This window comes from Chelmon rostratus, chromosome 12, assembly GCF_017976325.1.
Source record: "Chelmon rostratus isolate fCheRos1 chromosome 12, fCheRos1.pri, whole genome shotgun sequence".
In the NCBI taxonomy this organism is placed as follows: Eukaryota; Metazoa; Chordata; class Actinopteri; order Chaetodontiformes; family Chaetodontidae; genus Chelmon; species Chelmon rostratus.
Genome location: NC_055669.1, coordinates 21,305,550 through 21,318,054, shown reverse-complemented (window position 1 = coordinate 21,318,054; position 12,505 = coordinate 21,305,550). Strand labels below are relative to the sequence as shown.

The 12,505-nt window shown below is 44.5% G+C and overlaps 1 protein-coding gene across 1 annotated transcript in view; it reads left to right on the top strand.

The window, feature by feature from the left end:
* Positions 1–12,505, top strand: part of st6galnac5a (ST6 (alpha-N-acetyl-neuraminyl-2,3-beta-galactosyl-1,3)-N-acetylgalactosaminide alpha-2,6-sialyltransferase 5a) — a 43,898-nt gene that overhangs the window by 19,470 nt on the left and 11,923 nt on the right. The window contains exon 3 of the mRNA XM_041949247.1: positions 6,846–7,258. Within this exon, the coding sequence (XP_041805181.1) occupies positions 6,846–7,258 (413 nt within the window). The remainder of the gene's footprint in view (positions 1–6,845; positions 7,259–12,505) is intronic.

Sequence of the window (12,505 nt, the reverse complement as noted above, 5' to 3'; positions counted from 1 at the left end):
CATGGAGATCAAACACACGGGAGGCAAAGCTCAAGCACATCATTCACACAAATAGAAGAGAAGAACCAAACACTGAGACGAGAACAGCAGAGAGAGAGAGAGAGACTGAATCTCCCTGTCTGTCTCACTTCTTCATCCGTGCATTCCTCCTCCCTCCTCCTCCTCCTCCTCCTCTTCATCAGCCCATATCATAAATTGCACATTTTGGCTCTCACAGTAGGAACCAGCTTGAGAAATTGACTGTTTTTTCAGGGCATTTTTGTCCCTTTTTATCTGATTTTAGAGCTTTTTTTGGTGCCCTTTTACACAGGCAACTGTGCTAAATGATGAAATAACACATCAGCATTGCAAATATCCACTCGACTCATCTCGGCGAGATTTGTTTTAACTTTACCCCCCTGCTCCACACAGCTGGCTTTACAGAGGACTGTGGTGCCGCTTCCCCCCGACCAGCCTGTCCTCTGCTCTGCACTGATGCTGCTTTTGTTTGCTGCTTTTTTACGATATCGGTTGCTTTTAATCGTTGCTGCTGCAGTCGTTTGCTTGTCTCTCGGGACGGCGGTGTTGGTCAGCTGGTCGGTCCACCACGTTTATCCAGTGAAATATCACAAAATCCACTTGATGGATTGCCGTTGATTTTTTTACAGGCATTCACGGCTCCCAGAGGATACTGAATGACTTTTCCTGTACTGCCACCATAAGGTTGACATTTATGGTTTTGAGCATTTGGCTCAAAGCGCCGCCAAGTCTCTCAGAGCTGCTCGCACGGCCGTCGACTCTTCGGCTCATTTGTACAACTTCTGCCTGAGGGGGGGGGGTTACTCTGTACATATGGCAGGAGCTGCGATTGGTCAGCCTGGGGCTGCTTGTGTGTCCTCCATCAAGTGTCTGACGCCTGTAGAGACAGCTGAGGGTGAAGCTGGAAGAAAAGCTGTGGTATCCACCCATTTTCAAAGCCGTTTCCCCCACAGACCTTCTGCTCAGCACAGCCCGACTATGAGTGAGTCAATGTAAATACAGTGACCGCTCTCATGTTCAGCCATGAAACAAGGCCGACCTTTCGACTCTTGCTCATAACCCAACGTAAATGAAATGATGTAAATGTGTGGGAGTGTAATCAAAGCAGGATATGACCAGATTACATGCAATACATATGTATGATTTGGTGTTGTATAAATCAAAGTCCGCACTGAAGGTATCTACAGTCCCTTGCATCACGTATAAATCCGCTTTCTGTCTTATTTCTGATCTTGGGTCGAGCGGAGCTAACATTTAGCGCTGCTATGGGCTGTGTGTGTGTTTATTTTCTCATCAAAACACGCTTTGTTTTTCCTCACTCATGTGATCAATGAGCCACGCAGGACAAAAGCTGCATTCACGACCCAGTGAGCAGCACATGAGGAGGGTGACATACAATAAAAGATATATTTATATGTCTTTTTAAGGCAGAATTCCCTCCTGCTTTTATTTTTTAAGAGCTTCCTAGAGCATATTTGCTTCAAGCCACCGTTAATTTCTGACTGTGGGTTGAAGTCATCTCCCCGAGGACGCCAGAGAAAACAAAGGCGTCTTTGACGAGCCTAAAGGTCAGCCGGGAGGAGGCTGCAGGCGCTCCGTTTTGTTGTGGTATTTCCGGACGATGCGAGACAGCCAGACAGCATCCTGCTGGGCTGGATGATTGCCGCCTCTCATAGCTCACATTTACCGGCCATATCCTCCGCATCCTTGAAGACCCGGCATCCTCGCTAAGCCCTCGCTCGATCCCCCTTCCTCCTGCATTCAGCCACACAAAATCAATAACAACACTCGAATGCTATTTCTCCGCTCTGAGGGGGCGCAGCATACGTCAAGCCTAATGGTTCGCTGCAGTGTAAGTATGTCTTTTCCTCAAGGGGCCGAGCTGAGTTGGAGAAGGAGGGAGGGGGGGAGTCGGGTGAGGAATTAAAGCTGATTTCATGCCCCCTTAAGACCCATGTGAGTTTTAACCACCAATTATCGCCTGTGTTACCCGTGGGCAACGAAGGGCCCTGAGCGCTGACTGCAAAGCCAATCAGGCCGGCCAAACTGCGCCATCTTCTCCAACTACAATCACAAAGTAATAATATGTGATTATATGAATCTTCTGTGGCTTTTATTCCCCCCCGTTCTGTAATCACGCCCTATTTTACGCGGTCTTCAAAACGACACTCGATAATCAGACTCACATGATGTCCAAAAAAACACTGGAACCACATCGCGACGAGCACCGTGTTTAATCAGCGCTTGAATCAACACCAGCGCTCTCTGCAGCAACGTCTCACGCACCCGCCCCCGTCTCCTTCTCCTCGCAAGGATACCGCTTCCCCAGCTGCATCTCCCGTTCCCCCCCTCAGCCGCCGCTCAAGGTTAATCCCCGCAGCTCTGACAGCCATGTTTTCCTGGGGTTAGGAGGTCGGGCGGGGTGAGCGTTCGGGTTGATGGTTCATGCAGCCCTGTGAAGGACGGGCTCGCTGGAAGCAGGGGAGGGTTCAGATGCCGACAGAATGAGGAAGCAGAGGGCGGCCCCCGCTGTCCAGGTTGTGGCTCCTGCAGGCGGAGCACAGGTGTGACTGGCTGTTGTCTGTCTGCAGGTGGGTGGCTTTGCTCTGTTACTAGGCCACTGTGGATGGATGGATGGGCTTAATGAAACCGGGGCAGGCTCCCGGTGTTTTCCACAAGTGGGACAAGGTTACTCCTCATCCCTCTTAGGCTGGAAATCACACTATGAAATGAAAAATGATTTTACCCTCTGAGCTAATAAGGGAGTAAGTAGAAAGCTTACAGGGTCCAGCTTCTGAAATGTGAGGATTTACTGCTTTTATCTGGTTGCTTTAATGGCAAATTGAATTTCTTTGGCTTTTGGACCATAGGTCGGACAAAACAACAAGTTTTTTCTGGGAAACCGTGATGGGCATTTTCATTATTTTCTGATCTTTAGAGACCAAAAGATGGATCTTTAATGCAGACAATAACTGGCAGATTAATTTAGAGTAATAGCTTTTGGCAGCCCTGCAACTATCAAATGTTTTCTAAACTTTTTTTGCTCTTGTTCAGGTAATCAAATCGTAGATGGATGGTCTTTATTGTCACTGTTCCTGACTCACATGAGAAATACACAATATGCATTCAGCTTAATGTGCATTTATGCACATGCACAGGCGCTGAATGAATTACTTCTGTTTTTGAATCGTCTAGTTGTTAATGGATGGGATATGTTGCACTGGTTGCAGCAACCTCAGTTTGAGAGTTATTGTGTGCATGTTAGACCCAAAGCTGGTCAGACAGCAGCGGTTCACAAGCTGACGCTGCCTTCAAAATCTAATGAAGTAGAAGTACAGGAGCGCTATCAGCAAAGTACGCTCATCAAAAGCAAAAGTACTCATTCTCGAGGAAAACAACCCGTTTGGCACCGATGCATCCGTGTGTAAGCAGCATCTCACAGTTGTAGCTGGTGGAGGTGGAGCTAGTTTAACTACTTTATATGCAGTTAGTTTATTCTGGTGGTTCCCAGCCACGGGGCAGAGCCCCTCCGAAGGGTCACATGATAAATCTGAGGGGTTGTCAGATGATTAATGGGAGCGGAAAGAAGAAAAAAATATTTTCTGATACGCACATTTATATTCAGATTTTGGACTTTTCTCTTATCTTTGTGAAATATTGGATAATTTTTATGTCTCACTGGTGAAACTACTAACAACTCACAGACCTCTGAAACGTGACGTGCCCCATCTGGACGCTGCTTCTTTGTAAGGGGCCACAGCTCCAGGCCTGTACTCTGAATTATTATGGGTTTTTATCTTAATCTGAAAACTATCTGGCTGTCAAGTCAATGTATTGGAGTAGAAATATGAAGTAACATAAAATGTGAATACTCAAGTAATTGCAAGTACATCAACATTGTGTTTCAGTACAATACTTGGGTAAAAGTACTCGTACATATTCCTGCATATAAATACTGTATAATACAAACACTTCTACCCAGAGTTCAGAGGGATTTCTTATGTATTTGGCTGAATGCACACAGATCCTGCATGTCTCAAAGTGCATTTCTAACCAGACTCCACTCAGAAAAAACATGGACTCACGTCGCTTCATTGTGAATTTTACCAACGTAAAAAGATCCTGGAATGGGTTTTGTACTCTGTTAGATTGTCTCAAAAAGTCAGAGGGCTTTTAAGTGGTGCAGCTCCACTGTTTGTTTGATGACTATAAGATGTGACTCAGCAGAGAAATGTTTGTTTTGTGCCAACCTGAAAGACTTTTCTCCTTTCTTCTCTATTTTTATGCCTCCAGTAAGACAAAAATAGCCTAATGGTAATCAGGATACATTATTTAGCTTGGATATTCTTCTGGGTTATATTACTGATTGTGGCTTTGATCAGATGATGTAACGGGATACACTTTTAATGAGGCGTAACACTCGGAGTTTAGACACAGTAAATCTTTTAATTATGATCAAAGGTGTTGTGTTGCGTTAGAAAGAACAAAGCCAGCGATTTCAAATACATAAATGATAGATGCGTTTTGAATTATGGAGCATTTATTCCATGAATCATTGAGCGGAGCAGCGTTTTCGCCGGAGATCGTCGAGGATGGATCCCATTTCAATGTTCAGTTCAGGCTCTAAGGTGGACTTCAGTTTACCTCGACTCCATCGCCTCAACACAAAGCACCACGCTGGACGGGTCACGTAATTCCGGCCGAAATGGAGAGCCTCGTCCGGACCATCCAGCCTATTTCTTGGTAATAGTCTGACCGCTTGCAGCCTGAAGAGGCCAATTCTGGCCAGCAAGGCTCACTTAAATTCTCCGCGAGACAGAGGAAGCGAGAATAGGGTCTGTGGAGCCACTTAAAAGCCCCTGGGTGAAAATGGGATTTCTGACCTGCTTCACTGGTGCTGCAGCTCTCCAGCCAGATTGGCTGTCAAGACGCTGCCAGGTGGGAGAGGGTAGGGCAGAGGGGGAGATGGGAGGAATGGATGGATGCTGCTGCTGATGGTGTAGGCCGCCAGGACCTCATTAGCTCAACATTTCATCAAACACTACGGCACCGGGGTGGCTCTCGCTGCCTCCATATATCTCTTTCTCTTTTGCAATCTTTTCTTTTTTTCTCCTCTTGTAACCACTTTCTTCCCTCTGTCTCCTCTCTCTCTCTGTCTCTCTCTCTTTGTCTCTGTCTCTTTCTGTCTTTCTCCCTCTGCTCTTTAAGGTCTCATTAACTAGATGAGCCTGCTCTGCTGGTAATCTGCCACTAAGTCAAAGTCAGCAGCCGAGGATGATGATGACACATCTCCCCTCACCACACACACATCCAGCTCTAATCATTTGTTCTTGTTAATGCCATGAAAATGTAAATTTGTCACAGCTATATGAATGTAAATAAGCAACATATTTCTGTTGGGGAGATATTTCAGGGCACATTACGGGGCTCTGCAGGCCTGGTTTGCATATCATTGATTTTCAGTGCAGGGGTCTGTGTGGAAACAAGGAAAATCCAGGACACACCCGCATGTGTGCATGCTAAGATGCGTGGCAGACACACACCAGCAACATGTAGAGCAGCTTAACATGCACAAATAGGTCTAATGTTAATGATGTATGTGCATGCACACCCGCAAATGAGCAAGCCGCAGAGGAAGGAGGCCACACGCTAAATGATCTGTACATGTACAAATGTAAGGCTGTCAGTGCGTCAGTCTCAGACGGTGGCTGCGTCTGCAGCAACAACAGGGGATGATTGCACCGCTGCGTCAAGACGAGAAAAGCAGCGCATTAGCGGGAAGATGTCAAAATTCAGAAGATCTTTCTAATTACAGCCGTCATTTAAATCAGCAAAATACCGCAAAATGCTTTCTGCATTCAGTGAACAGATCTACAGCTGCAACTCTCATCTATTTAGTCTTTAACATGTGAAACATGTCCATGAAAATTTTCAGACATGTCCAACTTGACATGTTCAGTCCAAAACCCAAAGATATTCAATTTACTAACATGCTGTCCAATCAGAAAACAGGCAAATATTCAAATATGAGAAGCTGGAACCTGAGTTTTATTTATTTACGTACTTATTTTAAACAAAGAAGAGGATTAGTTGACAAAAACTTGTACATTACCACATGCATAAATGCACTGTAGACAGTTACCCATATGCACTCATGTGTACATACATACCAGTTTCAATACAACATATTCTGGCTGCTGACTCTTATCAAGTGCAAAACTATTTAATCCACATATTCATGATTTATGTTATGTTATTATCAGTGTTGTCTTTTCTATATCAAATATATTAAATGCTAAATACTTTATAAGTTCGGATTTGACATTTCAATATGAATTTCCTGCATCTGAACTGTTGTTGTGGAGGTAAACACACATTCCTGCGTTGTGTGCGAGTGGGAGAAAGATTTAAGGTGAATCCTTTGTAAGACCCCGGGGTTTCTACCAATCGCAAGGCAATATGACAAGCTACATATCCCCGGGAGGCTCTGTCGCTACCCATTTGTCAACAAAGCATTTTCTGCCTCAAACACATAGTGAAGCTTTTTACCAAAGTTCCCCTAGGTGTGCATTTCTGTCTGCTTTGCATATTTCTGTATAAACCGGGGCTAAACAGAACTTTCAGAGCATTCCTGACTTCTGGAAAAAAAAGAGTTTGTAGAGTTTATAACAAATATGCTGCAAAACTAACATAAAAATTCTGCCGGCAGCGCTGCAGGTGTTTCCACAGGGAACGAGGGGGCCAAATGTTTTGATGCACGGTATATATTTGTATTTTTTCTTTGTTTACTTCATGTGTTTTTTTTCTCTCTTGCTTCCATCAATCAGCCTCTCAGGATGCACTGCCAGACCTGCGCCCTGGTGACCAGCTCGGGTCACCTCATCGGAGGCGCCCGGGGCGAGGAGATCGATCAGGCCGAGTGCGTCATCCGCATGAACGACGCTCCCACCGCCAGGGGTTACGCCCGCGATGTCGGCCGCCGCACCTCCCTGCGCGTCATCGCTCACTCCAGCATGCAGAGGGTCCTGAGGAGTCGCCACGAGCTGCTCAACGCCAGCCAGGACGCGGTGTTCATCTTCTGGGGCCCCAGCAGCTACATGAGGCGCGACGGGAAGGGCCTGGTGTACAACAACCTGAGGCTGATGAACCAGGTGCTGCCCAAACTCAAAGTCTACATCATCTCCTGGCAGAAGATGCTGCAGTTCGACGAGCTCTTCAAGAAGGAGACGGGCAAGGACAGGTGAGGGAGCGACAGGAGGGTGTCACAGTGCAGAGAGCAGGGAAGCCGTTCTGATGGGATGCATGGAGGACGGCGTACTTAGCTCATCAGATACGTTCCAAACATTTCTCGGCTGCAGACTCTCAGCTGTGAGAATTTGCTGCTTTTTTCAGTTTTATATCATGTCTGTTACATCATGTAATGTCTTCAGAATTTTACCCGGTTGGTCTGATAATAACTGCAATTTGACGCCTTCACCTCGGGCTGTGTGGAAAAAAAACGATTTGAAAAATCAATTATTTCATTAAAAAACAGACGTCTGCCAATAATGAAAATGATCTTTAGTTGGAGCCTTTAAATGACACTGACCTCATAATATAATCGTCATGCTTTGTTTTCGTTAACACACATCAGTGTGCTAAATATGCACGTTTAGGGCCAATACTCATCACATTGAGTAGCAGCATGTTTGATTTCTTTCCAAATAGCTACCTTATTTCTCAGTATTACAACTTTCTAATAGGTGCAGTTGTTGTAAGAATTAGGCAAAACAGGCGCCTGGTTCTGCTCAAACGAGCTGCAAAAGCAGGCAAAGATGTGCAGCGGCGTGAGGAACAATATGAGGCTTAGTTCAGGCTGGTGGATAAGAGCTTAGATTTCTCCTCAGGGCTCCAGAAAACTTTTTCTTTAAGTAGCCTTAACAAAATATTTTTTTATGTGCTGAGTAAAAGGCTCTCTGGTCAGTGTCATTGTATTTGGACCCGAGCAGAAAAAAGTGTCGTGTGCATCGTGTCTGCTAACATAAAGCAGCCCCACATATAGACAGCAAGGACAGATTTCTGGCCAGTTGTTTGTCAGAGAAGCTGCCATCATCTGACCTTCAGGGAAACACAGTCAGTGCTGCTCAGACTTGGTTAAAGGTTCGTTGCTTCTTCAACATTTACTGTTCAGCAAACAATATTCAAAGTGCGCTTTGTGAATTCTGCCACAGTTATTAGTACTTTGGACAACGAATCAGACATTTCTACTCTCAAATTAGATGGGTAGATTAAATGAAATCAGAAAATTGCTGCACAGTTCAGATGCTTTTATAATGCAATAACACATATTTTACAACACGACACCACATGCAGCGTTTCTTTATTTCCAAACATGATGAAAATCGGCTTGTGGAGACGATCAAACGCCTTTAAATGTTCTCTGATTTTCACACTTGGTTGTAGAAAGAATAAAGGGAGGGAACTTTAATTCATTACAAAACAGCAGCGTCGGTTATTAACTTCCAATTTAACATATTTGTAGCTTCTAAGTTGCTTGTAACTTTGAGGTCGTCACTTGTATGATACGGTCCTTAGTTTTGGTTGATGAGCTGCTTGTTTCGCATGTAAACAAATTGTAGGAGGCAGCGTTGGCATGCTGGGGTGCACAGCAGGAAGCTGCTAAGTAATGACTTTTTTGTCAAAGTCATTACGTTGCAGCACAGTTCTCACAGTTGCGGGAAGCCTCAAAAATCAAAGCCATGAGAGCTGGCTGTCGAGAAGCGTTGCTTTTACCCGCCGTTGCTAGATCAGTGGTTTCATGAGAATATGAATGTGTTAATTTCATGCATTTAGACGCCTCTCAAGTCCCAGATGTTGGAGTTTCCTGCAACTTCTTGAAAGTACCGCCAAAGGAAACATCTCAAAGTGGTCAAAGCGCAGCATGAAATAGTTATGTAGCTTACAGAGAGAAAAGCATGTGATGTACAAATGGTTTAGAAAACACAGCTCTGAGTCTCTGCAGCACCTTCTCTCCAGCTGAACAGTGATAAAAGAACCCAAATTTAATGAGTCCATGCTGAGTTCTCAGTCCTGTGGCCATTAATGCTTAATGAAAACACTACCGCACACGCTCTGTTTGTGTGCCTCGCTCTCTTTGTCTGAGCCTCGTCAGCGGAGACCGAATCTGACTTCAGCTCGAGAGAGGTGTCAGGGGGAATTGTCGACGGGAGGATTTGGTGAATAGCTCAGACATCCATCCTTCAGGATCTCTGTGTACAATCATGGTAAACTCTTACAGTGAGCACTGCTATCCTTTATGGCGTTAGGCATTAATATCTGTGAGGCTTATTTGAGGTCATTTCTGCTCCGTGGAGTGTGGCAAGAGAAATAAAGAAAGCCTGAAAGTATTTCTTTTATATCTAATATTTAAGAAAAGTTTAAAGGCTGCCATCAGTGTGAAAGATGTGCTGTATCTTTATGAAATAAGAACATTTCAATTTCTGAAGTGAGTCCCGCTGTCTTTAAAGATTTGGAGCCTGTGTGAGCAGCATCGGTAGCCGAGTTTCCGGGTAATCGACTGTGCGATCGGCAACCCTGCAAGCCTGTAATTGTGATTATGGGTTGTGCCGTTTCAGCGAAGGTAATTAAGATGGCGTGGGAGGTTGTCACATTCACCCGTTTTTAATAACACCAGCAGAGGAGCAATGAAAAACAGGTGTCCCTCTGCATCCTCGGTGTTAAATTGCCAAGCCTGAACGAGCCGCTATCGGTGATTAAAGGCAAATTGGCTTTTGAAATAACTTTTTTTTTCCTGTTAAGTGTTTTATGTTCCCGTAATGCGTTATTGTAATCGCTAATTGCCCCACTGGGCTGCACTGTTAGGTTTCTGCTCGACACATTCGGGCCGAGTCGTGTTGTACTTCGCTGGAGTGATGCGTGTGGGGCGCCGGTGAGGTATCATTCACATGTCAAAAGATCACAGTTTTGATCCCTTTTAAAAAAGCAAATCTACCTGCTGTTGCAAAAGCGGAAAAAACGCCAGCTAGATCCTCTGCAAAAACTGTTCTGTGGTGACTTTTGAGAAAAGGTCAAAAAGAGGGAAAGAGAAGCCGCAGCAGCCGAGAACAAGTGGCCTCAACAGGAGACTGAATGGATCCAGAGAGACCAGAACCAGACCTGCTCGTGAACCTGAGGCCGTATTTATCTGTTCCCAGAGTTACACTTAGAGATCCTCTAAAGAATCAATTCAGGCATAAAAGGTCGCTGATAACAGCAAAGAATAAGACACATTTACAAAGAAATTCACTCCGGCTTCGAGCACAGTGTAAGAGTAACCTTTAAAGGCCACGCACACCCCCACATGTGTACGCAGTTATTTTGGCTGCGGCTCAAGTTCAAGGTGGGCAAACCTCTGCCGGGGCATACGAGATGTCACCAAATTATTTAAAGTAATACAAAAGATGAAGGTGCAATTTGTCTCGCCCTGTCAGGTCCCGCAAAGGTAACAGAAGAGTGGAGATGTCAGACGAGCACAAAGTGTGTTTCCAGCCACCAGTTTTTATGCACGTTTTCAATTTGGGGATAAAAATTTGAGTAGAAAAATAAACAACGCAGCACAGTGTAACTGTCCTCAAAGTCATATTTTCATGAAGAAGTCTTTTTATTCCGTCTAGTTTCTGTAAAAACCAGAGAATTACCGCTAGCAGCTGTTTATCTCGATGCACACAACTCCCACAACAGAAGTTCAGCCCAAATTTGTGCTCCAGCACATGGATGAAACCTGACTTCAGTCTGCGTACGCCCACTCGCAGTTGAAATCCAAGGTCTGATCAGACAAAGTGAAATCCCCCATGTAGGTGGATCATAGGTGTGCAGGACGAAGCAGGCATTTTTGGTTTGCCACAGCAGGAGCAGCACAGCTGGAATCAACCATGACGAAGAGAAATAGTGCTGGAGTCACTCTAAGGGGACGTTGTATTGCAAGATTGTATATTTTGGTGGAAATGAACATTTTACTGATTCGTTCAATATCAGCATTTTTGCAATGTGGCAGCGTTTCATGATTTGGTTAATAGACGACGTAATCCAGCCGGCGTTACGTTCCCGTCAGTCGTAGTTGTTGCTGCTAAGTATTTCTGTTTAAACGTGGTGTCGTGGAGATGCAGTTTTAATGTGCACGCTGACTCACTGTCATGGCTTACTTGATGGAACTGAGTCATTGTTAACGAAATGTGTTTCACCTGTGCTTTTTTCTTTTTTTTTTGGTTCAAATGTAGGAGCTGAACGAAAGCCTATTTGTTCGTTTATGCTTTTAGCATCTCCAGTAGCAATTATGTGGTTGAAATGAACAAGAAGTAGCCTAAAACCATGTTCAGTGGGAGGATAGATGGAAAAATATAAAATAGAAATGAAAAGAAAGCGAAACTGCGGCAGGAGAGAAAGTCAGCTGCTCAAAGAGAAGGAACAGAAAAGACAGTTCCTCTTCTTATACAGCCTAACATGCATGGAAAGAGGTAGAACGCAAAAGAAAAACCAGCTCTATCTTCGCCATTTTCACCCGTTTGGAAGGCAGAAATGCGTTGGCTGTAGATACGGACGGCCTTGGACAAAGTGAGCTACCTTTAAATACGTAATAGTGAACAACAAACAGCATCTAATCACTCAGGTTGAAGGTGTCAGGTGCAAATTGACCTCACACTGTCGGCGCCTTCTGGTGATTCCAGTCAGAAAACCCGAGAAAAACTGGACCTTGACATCAAATAATGATTCAGAAAAGCTTTTTTTCATCCATATGCTTCAGATGCACGTCCTCGCAAGAGGACGCTGAGAAAGATGTTCAGCAGGTGTTTTGGCTTTGGCTAATTCCACCTAATTGCGCCTTCAGGTGACCTTTGCCTCTCAGCAGTTACATAACAGCCATTATAATGAACTCAGTGACAAGATCTTTAGAAACCAATACAGTGGAAACACAAAAAAAAACCAGGGCAGCACAATTCTCCGTCTCTAATCAGCTTCTGCTTCACAAACACACATAAAAAACTCAACACAAGTTGAATCTGTAATACTGTTTGTCTCTAAATAAATGGAGCACTCCGCCTGCAGAGGTGAGATCTTTTGTCGTCAAGTCAAATCAAGTTGCCCCCCCCCCCAACAAGCGACATTATCTTCACAAACCAGTCATCTCCTTTATCAAATACGAGCATTGTTTGAAAATAATCTCTCATTTTAATAGAAATAAGATTTTAAGACTCGAGGATCAACACACAATTAAACGACTCATTACATGGGTACTTCTGCTCGATTTACAACACCAAACTGTGTAAACATGAAGAACAGCAGCGTCCTCCATCGCAGGGATAAGTCTGCCTTCCCACTCACAGCTTGCCTCCAGTCCGTTTAAAGGCGGCCATTGATGCTACGAGGCTGACATTTCACACCACATTATTCATCAGCATGTACATAAACAAGGAAATGAGGAGGACTTCTTAAGTGAGATTAGCTGCATGCA